The following is a 15,829-nucleotide window of genomic DNA, read 5'->3' as shown; positions in this document are numbered from 1 at the left end:
AGGGTTCAACTTCATACTTGCTTCTCTAACAAAAGTATTTTCCATATTATGAATTTCTTTAGTTTGTATATAGCCTGTGCTACGCTGTCCTGAATTTTCTTATATATCAGTTTAGAATTAAAACTAAACTCACAGCATATGTTTTTTTATTCCCAGCCATCTTTTCTTTGGCTTCCTATTAATTAATAAAAATATCATTCTTCTAGGGGCCCCTGAGTGGCTCAGTTGGTTAAGCATCCAACTTTGGCTCAGGTCATGATCTTGCAGTTTGTGGGTTCAAGCCCTGCATTGGGGTCTGTGCTGACGGCTAATAGCTTAGAGCCTGCATCTGATTCTGTGTCTCCCTCCCTCTCTGCCCCTCCCCCACTTGCTCATGCGCACATGCATGCATGCTCGCTCTCTCTCTCTCTCTCTCGCTCTCTCTCTCGCTCTCTCAAAAATAAATATTAGGGGTGCCTGGGTGGCTCAGTCGGTTAAGTGTCCGACTTCAGCTCAGGTCATGATCTCATGGTTCGTGGGTTCAAGCCCCACATCGGGCTCTGTGCTGACGGCTCAGAGCCTGGAGCCTGCTTCAGATTCTGTGTCTCCCTCTCTCTCTGTTCGTCCCCTGCTCTCACTCTGTCTCTCACTCTCTCAAAAATAAATAAAGATTAAAAAAAAAAAATTAAAAAAAAATAAATATTAAAAAAAATTTTTTTAAGTCATTCTTCAAGCCTGCTGTGGAGTTGTCCTTGATTCCACATTCTTCTTTATCAGTCTTTGGATACCTATTCAATGCCTACTATATGCCAGGCACTGCTTTGTCCTAGCATCTGGTTATTAACTCTATCTTGTTGATCTAATATGTAAAAGGTCTTTTTAAAAATGTGCTTCCATCTCAAATCCACTACTCAAGTCCAAGCCTGAATGAATTCTTACCTAAATGTTCTAGTAGCCTAAATGTTCTTATCTATAAACCTCTTTGTCATCGTAGTCCATACTGCCTGTGGTTGCCATTTCAATGCCATTTTCTTGCATAAAAATTTCCTGTGGCTTCTCCCAGCATGAAGAATCCAATGCACATTCTTTAGCTTGTGTTCAAGGTGATAACCCAAGCATATCGTTACAACTCTGTCTCACTAATCTGTGAGAACATTCCCCTCTAACAAAATTGGTTGTCTTACTGGTTCATTAAAAAGGCTTTGCTTGTTCTTGTTTCATACTAGTGACTCCCAACCTTAGCTGAGCATCATAATTTCTTTTCAGACTTAAAAACACTTGCAGAACCTCTGAGTATTTGTCCTCAACATCAGTGTGTTTTTTTCTTCTCGTCTCGTCTCGTCTCAAATAATTCCACGGATGATTTGAGTGCATGGTCAAGCCTGGGAACCACGTTTGTGTTTCTCATTTGTGTTCTTCCTTCTTGCCTGAAATGTTTTTCTCCTTCCTCTTTGCTTGCTAATTTTACATACTCTTCAAGATCTGGACTAGAAGCTTTCTTTGGGCTTTCTAGCCCACTTTAACTTCTCCTGTTTGAGCTTTTTCTGCTGTTTATTTATGTGCTACTTAAGTACAGGCTGCCTTATACTATCTCTTTTTAGGGGTTTACCTTATCTTTCCACAGAAGAACACAATGATGTTTCCTGCTTCCACACAGAACAAGAACAGTTTCTTATACTAAGTAAATACCTGCTTATTATTTTGTTCATTTGAATGATTTTTTTATTTCATATCTCTGTCTTTGTACCTGGTATGGTGGTGGAACTATAGTAGGAATTTGTTATTGTTTATTGGTAGAGTGAATAAAATACATCTGCTTTAAAATACAAACTTGAAATGTATATATTTACTTGTTTCTTAGTATACGCTACTCAAATTTGAAATTTAGGTTTTCATAAAGCAGTTCAATTCCACTTTTCCATATTTAAAAAATTTAAGCAGCAAAATTTGGAGAGCACACATAATTAGTTTGTATTTGTAATTAAATAGGATTTAATCAAAGACCTCAAATCAGAGTTAAGTGGAAATATGGAAGAACTGATCCTTGCCCTATTCATGCCACCTACATATTATGATGCCTGGAGTTTACGGAATGCAATGAAGGTACTGTGTCATTTACTTTGTATATTTTATCCTATTTTAAATGTAAAACCCCACCAATTATGGCAGTTTACAGTGACAGCTAAATCAGTATGTTGTATCATATCATCTGAATAAATAGAGCTTTTTAGGTCTGGAGGCCAAAGAAGTATTTGATGAACTAGTAAGATTTAATTATTTTCTGTTATTTTGTTTTTCTTTTGTATAAGTCTCACTTTCTTCATTTCACATAGGGAGCAGGAACTCAGGAACGTGTATTGATTGAAATTTTGTGCACAAGAACAAATCAGGAAATCCGAGAAATTGTCAGATGTTATCAATCAGAATTTGGACGAGACCTTGAAAAGGACATTAGATCAGATACATCAGGACATTTTGAACGTTTACTTGTATCCATGTGCCAAGTGAGTATAGTATGAATATATATTGATGGAGGGAACATTCTTCACTTTGTATTATCAGGGAACATTCTTTATTCCTTTTCATATTTAGCCCCTTGGAATCTTGACATCTTTAAGAGGGGTAGCACAGAATCCAATGTTCAAATTTCTTTGTAGTCACTATTGAGATTTATTTCCGCAGATCTAGGTTTGTAAGAGATTAGAAATTAACCTCTTTAACATTATATGGAATCAGAAATCAGCTTGGCTCTTTGTCTTAGGATGAATCTCATACTTCTTTTTTTTTTTTTTTTTTTAAGTTTATTTTTGAGAGAAAGAGAGGCAGAGAGAGATGGCAGGGGTGGGGGCGGGGGGGACAGAGGATCCGAAGCAGGCTCTACACTGAGAGCAGAGAGCCTGATGTAGGGCTTGAACTCATGAACTGTGAGATCATGACCTGAGCCAAAGTCAGACACTTAACTGACTGAACCACCCAGGTGTCCCTGAATCTCATACTTGCAAATTTAGCATTGTACTGCCAGTTAAATTGGGCCATCAACTGACGATATGCAGGACTTCCATGGAAGTGCTGTAAGAGGTGAAAACTGTGAGGAGAGCCAGAGATGCAGAAACTTTTCTCAGCGTTCACAGTAATGTGATTAGCACCTTCCTTATTCTGATTCCCCAGATGTGCTGGAGAAGTGATGGAAAATTATCCAGATAGGGTTTTTGGAATGATACTATAAGCATACTTAGAATGAGATGATGAGGGTCTACTTGAAAAGACATGCACACTGATTCAGTGTCAGGAGTTATTGGCTATCCTGCTAGTATACAAAGCTGGGCAGTCTTGAGGGATAGGAAAGCAGAAGTCAGGCTCTTCAGAGCAAAAGGAAGATAGTTCCAGAAAACACAGTGTGCCAAAGTGAGTGAATGTGGAAATGAGAAAGCAAATGGGTGGGAAGAAATTGAATTTACCTACAATGGAATAACAGAGTAGGGAAATAGATTAGCATTGAAAAACAACAAGAAGAAAAACAACAGCAAGAAGACAAAACAGGAACAGGGATTTAATGCTAAAAAATGATTATTTTTTACATGAAGGGCACCTGGCTGGCTTAGTTGGTAGAGGATGTGATTCTTGATCTCAGGGTTGTGAGTTTAAGCCCCACGTTGGGCATGGAGACTACTTAAAAAAAAAAAAAAAAAAAAGACTACATGAGGTGCCAAGTCTCTTTATGCAGAGTTCAAGGCCCAGCTATTTTACAAAGTAAAGAGACCTCTTAAAGGGAGTGAGCAGAAGAATGGCTTCTCAGGAAAATGAGACTTGTTTTTGTGTGTTTGAATCCAAAGGCAATCATCTGGGAAGTTTTTCCTGAGCATCTTTTCCTGTGTGCTATCTTTAGTCTCTCATTTAGAATATGCTTCTGCTTATTTCTTGTGCCCACTGCTCTTCAAAATAGTTTCTCACCTGTAAGGAACACCTCTCCATTGTGTTCAGAATACAGTTTCTCACCTTTAAGGAACACTTGTCTATTGTGTTCCTCAGACTGACACCAAGACTTTAGAGGGCAGCTTTTCCTTCATTTGGGTTTGTGTTTTTGAGAGAAACCAAATGCCCATCTAGGCTTTGCTCTTGTTCAGGCCCACGGCTTTCTCTCTCGCTCTCTCCTTCTTTCCCTCCCATCCCAGCGAAAATTTGGTATACAAATTGGCACAGTCTGGCAGAACTTGAGTTATTTGTAGCTTCTTCCTAAAAGCTCATGTGTCATTTTTATGTCTACATTCATAATAAAACTTAAATATTAAGATTTCACTTGACTGAAGGAAAGGAAGTTCATGAAGCTCCATATTATATACTCCCTCCCTTGACTTAAATTCTTTGAGGGCAGGGACCTTGTCTTCTTGTGTCCCTACCACCTTGCATATCCTATAGGTACTCTTTCTCTGGAGAACCTAATACAGCCTCACACAAAACAAGTGCTCCATACATTTTAGCTGCATAAATGAATACAAAGTGGAACTCAGTATAATGCATATTGATCTTAAATCCCAGCTAAGGAGAATTATAATTTCTTCATTTGAGTGGTAGTTTTTATATCCTAGAAAAGATGTTTTTCTTTTTGGCTTTTTTTTTTTTTTTTTTTTTTTTTTGGTGGGGGAGGATTTTAATAGAACTTGTGTCACATCTTCCAAGTCTTGCCTTCCTCTTTTGCAGGGAAATCGTGATGAGAATCAGAATGTTAACCACCAGCTGGCTCAGGAAGATGCTCAACGTCTCTATCAAGCTGGTGAGGGGAGACTAGGGACAGATGAATCTTGCTTTAACATGATTCTTGCCACAAGAAGCTTTCCTCAGCTGAAAGCTACCATGGAGGCTTATTCCAGGGTATGAGCTTTTCTTTTGAAGATCTGGCTTCTGTTTTAAGTTGTGAAAATATTTTAACCCTTGTGTTTTTTGTTTGAAGGTGGCTAATCGAGATTTACTAAGTAGTGTTGCCCGTGAATTTTCCGGAAATGTTGAAAGTGGTTTGAAGACCATCTGTAAGATACTTTTATGTTTCGCTTTGTTTTGTTTGTAAATGAATGAGGCTTTGACTAGTTGTTCCCATTAAGTGATGATGCTTAATATAGCCTTCTGGGAATCTGCTTAGAGGCTGAGCTAATCCCATGTTTTATATACAATTCCTTATGAATGGTGGTGGTGTGATCGAATAGGGTTGTTTTGGAATTCGTTGGTCTTTATTCTGTATGCCCTTCATGAGGATTAAACAAGAATATACAGTAGATGTAGCAGTTCCATTAAAGTGAATGGGAAAGCCCTAAGGAACTATAAGTGACATCACACAAAGTGTCATTTTGAGCTCCCAAAAACATCTTTCAAATACTCAATCCAAAGAGACCCTTTTCCCTTTTGAAATCAAAAACCCAGTTTCTGGTGTTCTTTGAGATGTCCGATGAAATGGAAATTTAATTCTCCTGGAGAATATATGACTAAAGAGAGTATTAGGAACACATGTGGTATTAGCAATTGAGTGTCTTACAAATATTACTATAGTAATTATAACTAAAGTAATAATGTACAGTTAGTATACCTCTACCATTTGCAGGAAAAGACTTTGCTGTTAATTTTCCTAAGAGAAAATGTGTCAGACTTATTATCATTCTCAAATCTTGGCTCAAATCTGTTTTCATTTTCATACTGGAATGTATCTCCTACCCTTCTCTCAGACTTGTAGAATTCAGATTTCAGTCATTATTCCTTTTTAAGTAAGGTATTATTGGCCACAGTTGCTATAGATTTTTCTCACTTGAAGGGAAAAAAATGTAAAGAGTGTAAGCTATTGCATCTATGGAAAGAAAATGGGATTTATTAGAGGGAATCCTCTAGAATTGAGGGTAGCCCATCTAATGTGGCTAGAAAGATGGATTCTGAGAAAAAAATCAAGAGGGAGAACATCACCTCAAATTTCTCAGAAAATTCTATAGAAAATGATCAAAGGCAGGCTAGAAGTGATAAATGAAGCTGGAGCATGGATACCTTTGTCAAGGCATCATGTGTGAAGTATCTCTAACTTGCAGTGCAGTGTGCCCTGAACCGCCCTGCCTTCTTTGCTGAGAGGCTCTACTATTCTATGAAAGGTGCCGGCACAGATGACTCCACCCTGGTCAGGATTGTGGTCACTCGAAGTGAGGTGAGGCTTTCTTTTTTTTGTCTGATCTTACTTGATTTTGAATGTTAATTTCCTGAAAGTTCCTCAGCAGGTTGTCAGTCCCTCGGAATGATGTTAAGAAAGGGCATTGGGGAGGGCACCTGTTGGGATGTGCACTGGGTGTTGTATGGAAACCAATTTGACAATAAATTTCATGTACTAAATAAATAAGTAAGAGTTCCTTTGTCACTACTGGTGGAGGCTGTGTGAAGTACAGTGTTCATTCTCCTCATGCTGTGAGAGAGGCTTAAGTTAGTGCAACAGATGACTGTGTCTCAGTGTAGCCAGTGCCAAGAATTTTTCCTACTTGAGGAGGTCTGCAGAGAATACTGGGTTATATCAAGTTGGAAAATATTTATCTTTTCATTTTCATTTTGCTAATGTAAAAAATTTTGTGAAAGATTAATCCTATTGGATAATAAAATTCTCGACATTTAGCATAGCTTTTAATTACAAAATAATTTTTAAAAATTTATCTTTATTTCTTTACCCAAATACACCTCAAATATTTTCCTTTCTTTGACTTTGTATATGTATTAGAGTTCTTTCTTAATTGAAAGAAAACCTATGCCACTAAATTATACTAGAGAAGGTAAATCATTTTTAAAAAGACAACCATCATATGATGTTTTTTAAAGTTGTGTATTTGTACTTAGACCTAAATTTTCTAAGCACGATCTTTTCTTTAAATTGTAATAAATATATACAACATAAGACTTACCATTTTAATCATTTTAAAGTATGCATTCCAGTGGCATTACGTACATTCACGTTGTTGTACAACCATACCACCACAACTTTTTCACCTTGCAAAACTAAAAATCTATATGCCTATTAAACAATAATTTACCATTCTCCTTTCTCCCCGGCCCCTGGCAACCACCAGCCACCATTCTATTTTCTCTTCCTATGAATTTGACTACCCTAGGTACCTTGTATAAGTGGAATCATACAGTATTTATCCATTTGTGACTGGCTTCTTTCTTAGCATAACATTTTCAAGGTTCATCCATGTTGTAGCATGTGTCAGAATTTCTTTCCTTTTTAAGGCTGACTAGTATTCCATTGTATGTATACAATACCTTCTGTTTATTCATCTGTCAATTGACAGGTTGCTTTCACCTTTGGCTAGTATGAACACTGGTGTACAAATATTTGCTTGAGTCTTTGCTTTCACTTTGTGTACATACCTGAAAGTGGAACTGCTGTATCGTATGGTAGTTCTATTTGATTTTTTTTTGAGGAATCACCATATCTTCTTCTACAGCAGCTATACTGTTTTACATTCCTACCAGCAGTGCACAAGCGTTCCAATTTCTCTACATCCTGCTAACACTTGTTATTTTCTGTTTTTGATAATAACCATTCTATCAAATGGTTTTATTATTTTTTAAATGGTTTTTAAATCACCAGTATTTTTTGGAATAATAGATGAGACTAGTACCACCCTTATTCAATATTTTTACAGAACAGTAAATTAGCCCTTCATAGGGTGATGCTAGCAGTGGTATAAATGGTAGCTATTAAATGTCAGTCACTTGGTGTGTTTTTTTTCCCTCTCTGCTTTGATTATAATTATATTCTTTTCACTATTAAAGAATAATTCTAATAATACCAGTTTTCTCTTAACAGCTTTTTTCTAACATCAAAAATATCATCTCTTGCATGCAGATTGATCTTGTACAAATAAAACAGATGTTCAAACAGATGTATCAGAAGACCCTGAGCACAATGATTGTAAGTGACACAAGTGGAGATTACCGAAGGCTTCTGCTGGCCATTGTGGGCCAGTAGGAGGGATTCTTAAATAAACGAAGCTCTTCACAGCATATCCTTCAAAGCAGTGACTGACCTGCATGCAGCAATATCAACCATCACCAAACCAAAAGAGCTTTTTACTAAGCATTGTGTCAGGGTATTGTGCTTGGTTTGCACATGTGGTTATTGCCTTAATTCCAATGTTATTTTTTTCTCTATATACAATCAACGTGAAGCCATATCACGATGATGTAGTATTAACGCGATATTTGTAAGGCATAATTCTCACTGTTCTTACTCTAACCAGGGTCCCAAATTGAATAAAAATCACAGCAATCTCTAATTCTGTGTAATAATGATGAATAAAAAAAAAGTTGCTGAAACTCTGCCTTCCAAAGCCCCATAGGTCCATTGGACAGTTATAGTTGGTAGTATATCAAAACTATATTTTTAAAAAATTCAGCTCTTTTGACATAGAAGAGTAATTTGCATCTTATTTTACATAAATTGGTATTTTATATTTATAAACACTAAACTTTCCACATAGTGAATAGATGAGTATTGCCTGTAACAACTTTTTAAAAAGGGATTATATGTTTATGTGCATAAAATATATAGCCTACTTTTTTTTGTCTACTAAAATTCTCTAAAGATCTTTATTGGCCCTTGGCTTTAAAAAAAAATTATGAAATAGCTTCTCGACCTTTTGGCTAAGATGAAGTGTAAAAAAAAAAAATTATGACTTTAAGAATTAGTTGTAATTTAATCATGATTCAAGAAAGTGAAGCTTCACATGTAGGAGGTGTTCAGTTAACGAGTGAATGAAGCTTAAAGCATCACTGGGAAAATTGAGTGCTAGCTCTTTGGAGAAGTGTTCAGGAGCTCAGTTAGTGGTATAGGAGGATGATTGCAACACCCATTGGTTTACCCCCAGTACTGAGCAATTACTTATTGAGTATATTGAGCATTATAATGGGTAGCCAGGAGAAATATGAAGGAAGGAAATTTATAATATACTGGGGGTTCTAAATAAAAAGACACCAAAAAAAAGTGGTAAATGTTAGATTATAAATTCTGCTGAGAGGAGAACCGTAGTTCTTTGTGTGAAGCTCCCTGGCACAAAGCAGAAATTTAATAGATTTTACGAATGATTGTACTAAGAACTGAGGAGAAGAATAGTAAATATGAATTATAATTCAATGAACAGTTTTGTGTACATACCAAGGGGCATATAAGTTGGCATAAGATACAACCTTACTCTTAGATAGACCTATGTACGATTGTAGCATAAGGTAAGATACATGGGTAGAAGGATAATGGGTTAAGATGGATGTTAATTACTTTTTAAAAAAAAAGTATCATTGAGGGTTGCCTGGGTGGCTCACTTGGTTAAACGTCCGACTCTTGATTTCGACTCAGGCCATGATCTCACGGTTTGTGGGATCGAGCCCCACATGGAGCTCTGCGCTGATAGTGAGGAGCCTGCTTGGGATTCTCTCTCACCACCTCTCCCCTACTTGCACTATCTCCCTCTCAAAAATATATAAACATATATTTTAAAAGTATCACTGAAAAAGTTCAGTTTGGATGTAGGTTTTAAAAAAGTAACAGTGATGAGATTTGGTAAAGATGAGAAATGGGGGTAAGGTATTAAGGAAAGAAAAGATATGATCAATAAAATATATTTTTTAAACCTTTTGAAAATTAGATAGAATTCATATACCATTCACCTTTTTAAAGTGTACAACTCGGTGGTTTTTAGCATATTCACAAATCTGTGCAATCATCACTATAATCAATTTTGAACATTCTTATCACCCAAAAAGAAACTTTGTACCTATCAGTAGTCACTCCTCATTCCCCCTCCTCCTGTCCAGCCCGTGGCAATCACTAATCTACTTTGTCTTTCTATGGACTTGCCAATTTTGGACTTTTCATATGAATGGAATCATTAAATATGTGACCCTTTGTGTCTGGCTTCTTTCAATTAGCATACTGTTTTTTCAGGTCCATCTGTGTTGTGGTATGAATCAGTCTTCATTCTGTTTTAAGGCTAAATAATCCACTGTAACAAGGACACACATTTTTTTTTTTTGTCCATTCATCAACAGATGGACATTTGGGTTGTTTTTACCTTTTAACTATTATGAATAATGTTGCTGTGAACATTTATGTACAAGTTTTTGTGTGGACACATGTTTTCCGTTCTCTTGGCCAAGGAACTAGGAGTGGAATTGCTGAATGATATACTATCTTTATATTTAGCTTTCTGAGGATCTGCCAGACTGTTTTCCAACAGCTGCACCATTTTACAATTCTACCAGCAGTGATCCCAGTTTCCAAAATTTTTTTTTTTTTTTTTTTACTAAATTTCTCTTCATCCTCACCAACACTATCATTGTCTGTCTCTGATTATAGCCAAGTGGATGTGAAATGACCTCTCATTGTGGCTTTGATTTGTATTTCCCTTTCTTGTGCTAATTGGCCATTTGCATATCTTCTTTGGAAAAATGTTTTCTAATACTTTTTCCATTTTAAAATTGGGTTATTTGTCTCTTTATTGTTGTAAGGGTTATTTATATATTCTGTGTAGTAGACCCTTATCAGATATTATTTTATTTTGTATGCTTCTATGTGTTTTTATGAAGTCAGTTTAGGTTCAGCCATAAGAGGAGACACAAGAGAGGCTCAAGAACATTATTATATTCAAACTTTCTAGAGACCAGAGGCACTGCACACACAGGGCCATATGGGAAGGATACCAGGGTGGTCAGGAGGAGGGCCAGAGGGGAATGCTTAGGCCATGACCTTTATTGGGGTTTCTAAGGGAGAAGCAAAGTTGGATAGGATAAATAATTCAGTATTGGCTAGTTTGAATAATTTTGGTAATTTTTGAGCTATATGGGTGGTCTCTAGTGTCCTTTTACCTGGCTCTAGGATAATTAAAGTAGAGGAATATTGCCTCCTCGGGTGCAGGGCCAAACGTAAGAGGTAAGGCTCTGGATTGGTTCGTTTGCATGTCAAAGGCATGCTCCTAGTTGGGGGCCTTTGCTGTCTCTGAATGGGCTAACCAGGGAGAAGGCAGTCACTCCCCAGTCAGAAAAGTTTTTTTAAGGTAGAAAATATAATACACAAAAAATTATATACCCACACAATATATATTTACAAAGATTTTCTCCTGTGGACTGCCTTTTTCCTTTTTTTTTAAGTTTTTTTTTTTTTTTTTTAAGTAATCTCTATACCCAACATGGGGTTCAAATTCATGACCCCACATCAAGAGTTGCATGCTGTATGGACTGAACCAGCCAGGTGCCCCTTTTTTACTTTTCTGCTGGTGTTCTTTGATTTTAAAGCACAAAACTTTAAAATTCTGATTCCAGTTTTTCTATTCTTTGGTTGCTTGTACTTTCAGTGTCATGTCTAAGAAACAATCGTCTAATGCAAGGTTAACATGATTTACCCCTATGTTCTCTTCTAATATTCTAATGTTTTTAGCTTTTACATTTAGGTCTTAGTTCATTTTTATAAATGGTGTGAAGGTGTTCAACTTATTTGTTTCGCATTTTGATATATGGTTGTCCCACCATCATTTGTTGGAAAGACTATTCTTTTCCCACTGAATTGTCATGGCACTCTTACTTTATTTCCGAACTCTCAACTGTATTCCATTTGTCTATATGTTTATCCTTATGCCTTGATTAAGCTACACTTAATACTTGATAAATGTAGTTTTGTAATAAGTTATAAATTGGGAAGTGTGAGTCTTCCAACTATGTTCTTTTTCAACATTGCGTTTGCTATTCTGGCTCTCTTGCATTTCCATACGAATTTTATTTTATTTTTTAATTTTTTTTGATGTTTATTTTTGAGAGACAGAGACAGTGTAAGCAGGGGAGGGGCAGAGAGAGAGGGAGATACAGAATCTGAAGCAGGCTTCAGGCTCTGAGCTATCATCACAGAGCCCGACGCAGGGCTCGAACCCACAAATTGTGAGATCATGACCTGAGCTGAAGTCGGATGCTCAACCAACTGAGCCACCCAGGCACCCCTTCATATGAATATTAGAATCAGCTTGTCCATTTCTGCAAAATATCCATCAGGGATGTTGACAGTGATTACTTTGACTTTCTAAATCAATTTGAGGATGAGCAGTACATTTGATTGTATTAATGAATGTTGTCAGAAATAAATTGACTGGAAATAACAGATTAGCTAATTAGAAACAATTTTTTTGGAGTAATGTGAAAGGAGTTTGTTGGGATAGTGAGTCATCTAGTGGAGGTTTCTGAAACCCAAACTAAAGTTTGAATTTTATTAGATGATAGAACTTTTTTTGTCCCCCAAATTGGTTTGTATATGTAGATGACTTAATTCTGATTCTCGGTACTGTTGTATTTTCTGTGGCACTAAAAAGGGCCTTTTCCTTGTTTTCTTGCAAAGTTGATGTTTTAAATCTGTCAAAAAACATTTGAATGCCTTTCCTTGTAAGGATTACATGAAATTCAGAGTGGTCACTGCTATGCATTCCAGGAGAATAAAAGAACTATATAACACAAGGTTTTACCATCAGGCATTCCACAGTCTAATGATAAAGGGTTAATTATGTTTAAGGAAGTGACACCTGTTATTTATCCTTTCTTGCCTTGGCATCATGAGTGATCTAGAACAGTTCCCTAACAAAGACTTGGCCGTAACCCTTGCTTATTATGTAAAAAAGTATTTCGTGGGCAAGGTAGGATGGCTCTCTCAGTACTAATTCACTCAGAGCCCTCACCTGGGAAAAAATCCAGAGAGAAATTACTCAGTAGTTCCATAGGTCTATTTGTTTTAATTACTAATAACACTGCAACATTTAAAAGATTTTTTTCTTAATTTTTATAATTTTAATATGTTTATAACAAATAAAATTTATTTTTAAAATTTGGCTGTGGTAGTTTTGTATCCGAAGACATTTCCAATGGGACTAGTATGTGTGTGTGTGTATAGTTTAATAATTTTTGAAATAATTTTAAATGTACAGAAAAGTTGCCAAAACAGAGCAAAGAATTTCCACATCTCTTTCACCCAGATTCTCATATAGTTAACACCTTATTGCTTCATTGATCACTTTGTTTACATGTATATGTGCATATGCATATATTCCTTACTATTAGTCCTTTTCTGGACATTTTGAGGGTGGACAAAGCAAACTAGACTTGATGTTCCAACACTCCTAAACACCCTGTTGTGTATTTTCCTCTAAATAGTGTCCTATATAAAAGCAAACAAACTTCCATATCAGGGAATCAGTTTTGGTACACTACCATCCAATCCATTAAGCCCATTCAAATTTTGCCCACTGTCACAACAATGTCTCTTTTCTGGTCCAAAATACTATACAGGAATACATATTGCATGTAGCTGGCATATATCTTCAGACTCCTTTGGAACAGTTCCCAGTCTTTCATGTCTTTGACAGTTTTAAAGAGTACAGCACGTACTTTCAAGAGGGTGGCCTAAAACCTGAGTCTCTCTGATGGCAGGAATAGCACAAAATGATGCTTTCTTTTTCCCAGTGAGTCTCATCAGGAGGCATGCAATGTAGACTCCTCCCAATCCTGGTGATGTTAACCTCAACCACATGATATTGTTGGTTTCATTTCACAGTTTCCCCTTTGTAACTGATTGGTATTCCAAAATCATGCCAATATTCTCTTCTCATCAAACCTCCTCTCACCAACTTTAGCATCCACTTATATAGTGTGTGCCAAATGGTAATTCTCTGTTTCCATCATTTCCTCTTTCTTATTGGGTTGGCATTCTGTTAGGAGCTCTCTCCATTTATTTATATTCATGTGAACTTGTGTATCCCTATTTTACTCAATGGACTGTAATCATTATTGTTTATTTTGGCGCCCAAATTTAACCAGTGGGAGCCCCTTCAAAATGCCTCTTAATATTGCAACATTTGAAAGTATGTATGTTGCTAAGACCCATCCACGTGTAGTTGCAGTTAATTCATTTAGACTGCTTTGTAATATGCTATTTTGTGACTATATAATCAATTTGGTCATCCACTCATCCACTGACGGGCACTTGGGTTGTTTCCACGTTCTTGCTATTTTACTATTCCAAAACTCTTGGTGTTTTCAAATGTATTAAAACTTTGGATTAGTATTATATACTTAGTCTATTTATTGTATAAGTATTGAGCACCAGAAGTAGGACTGTTTTGCACTCTCACCAACAGTGTGTGAGAGGCTCACTTTTAAAATAACTCATCTGCATTTTTCATGGAGAAAGATTTAAATGACCGGTTTTCAAAGCCGTGTAATAAAGGCTTTTATTTTATCTTTAAGTAAATTTCCTCTTGGTTTTCCAACTATTTATGTAGGGATATTGAAAGGAAAAGGTCGAGAAAACAAAATCCAAAGTTAGAAAACGTTGCAGTTAAGTTAAAGCAAAGTTGCAACCGCGAACATGGCAACAGAAACTGCTACTCAAGCGCCTAGTTCCTGGAGCGCAGGCGCAGACAGCTGTTTCCCCCACAGAAACCATTACCGCGAGTCTTAGGGATAAACTTGTAAAGAATGCCAGAACTAAGTTCTCGCGAGAGGTAGTTAGTTACTATAGTTGCGGGTAACGCAATTGTGGCTGCCTCAGGTAAGACGGCTATAACTCCTCCTAAACCCTCTGCCCCCCGATCTCTCCTTCGTGGACCTGCGACCACACCCCGTTACAGCTTCTCTTCAGCTACAGCCAGAGTGAAACGCTGGGACCGCATCCGAACGCAGTGCACTCAGGTACAGACTTAAATGCCACCGACCCTGCTAGGCGCAGGAGCTACCGCTAACCCCGGACCTCCCACCTGAATCCAGACTTAGACCCCTTTCTGGCTCTGCGCCGAGGTCTCCGGCAGTAAGCGGGCGCTAAGCCTGTGTCCCCAGACCACACCCCTTCACATGGTTTCCTTCATCAAACCTTTTCTGATTTGACTGTTACCTTACATTTTCTTGGGAGCGATATGGCAAGAAGTGCAGGTCTGCTGGGGGCAACAGGAGCGCCCCTCCCCGACCCTCACTGACTGCCCTGACCATCACTTGTAACTAGCCAGATTTCTTGCATTCATTATTCAGTAAATACGCCGCTAAGACAAGGCATAGTGCCGGGCACTCAGAGACTGTGAATACGAGAGAGATTCCTTGTATGTAAGGGAGTATTTGAGCATTCAGGAAAAGCAGTGCGTATTAATAATACCACTTGTGCGGTGCTTCATAGGTTAAGCAGTTTTAGTGGATATTCACAACAAAACATCAGAAGTTAAATTATATATTTTACAGAAGGTGAAACTGAGGCTCAGAGAAATTAGGCTTTTGTCCAAGATCAGGCTAGTGAAGGTCTAATTCCCGTGATACTATTAAAAAGGAAAGAAGAAAACTGATGTAAAAGGTCATTTTCAAATGTGAACTTGATAAGAAAATTGTCAGGGTCACTTAGGCTGTGATTGAGCCTGAAGACATGGTGTTAAACAAGTGACCTGTTTTAGATGACTAAAGGTTGAGGGAGTAGCTGAGAAGAGGCGGAATAATTATATAGCCTGGGGACACTAGATAGCTCCTTTTTTGTACCACCACTCCTAGACACAGCATAGTATGCCCTCAGTAAACATTTGAATTGCTTTAAGTTCCACTTTGAATTGAGTCAGAAAATCTTTCTTAAACATATCCAATTAATTTTTGAAATTGTGTCCTTAATGTTGTAAAATAATTTAAATATATCATTAACTAAATAAGACGTATGTCAGGACTTTTGCTAATGGACTAGTCATTATTCCATATGGCTGTTTCCTTCCTGTGCTCAAAGTATAGTTTTGTAAAAGTGAGAGATTAAGGAACCATTGAGGGGAACTTTGCACATCAA

General features: G+C 37.1%; 2 protein-coding genes across 10 annotated transcripts in view; both read left to right on the top strand.

Annotated features, from left to right (window-relative positions):
* The window catches only part of ANXA7 (annexin A7), a 41,603-nt gene extending 28,749 nt beyond the window's left edge, over positions 1-12,854 (top strand). For all 4 annotated transcript variants that reach the window (XM_027062274.2, XM_015067677.3, XM_015067675.3 and 1 more), the window contains 6 exons: positions 1,969-2,082; positions 2,313-2,483; positions 4,678-4,848; positions 4,928-5,003; positions 6,042-6,154; positions 7,844-12,854. In XM_027062274.2, coding sequence (XP_026918075.1) covers positions 1,969-2,082; positions 2,313-2,483; positions 4,678-4,848; positions 4,928-5,003; positions 6,042-6,154; positions 7,844-7,966 — 768 coding nt within the window. In that variant the 3' untranslated portion in view covers positions 7,967-12,854. The remainder of the gene's footprint in view (positions 1-1,968; positions 2,083-2,312; positions 2,484-4,677; positions 4,849-4,927; positions 5,004-6,041; positions 6,155-7,843) is intronic.
* A 145-nt stretch (positions 12,855-12,999) lies between these two features.
* Positions 13,000-15,829, top strand: part of CFAP70 (cilia and flagella associated protein 70) — a 103,866-nt gene continuing 101,036 nt past the window's right edge. For 5 of the 6 annotated variants that reach the window (XM_053207505.1, XM_053207508.1, XM_053207506.1 and 2 more), the window contains exon 1: positions 13,000-14,572. The gene's annotated coding sequence lies outside the window, so the exon portion shown is untranslated. The other variant, XM_053207504.1, reaches the window with a different exon arrangement.

This window comes from Acinonyx jubatus, chromosome D2, assembly GCF_027475565.1.
Source record: "Acinonyx jubatus isolate Ajub_Pintada_27869175 chromosome D2, VMU_Ajub_asm_v1.0, whole genome shotgun sequence".
NCBI classification, from domain to species: Eukaryota; Metazoa; Chordata; class Mammalia; order Carnivora; family Felidae; genus Acinonyx; species Acinonyx jubatus.
Note: the sequence above shows the minus strand (reverse complement) of the source record. Positions and strands in the feature narration are given on the sequence as shown.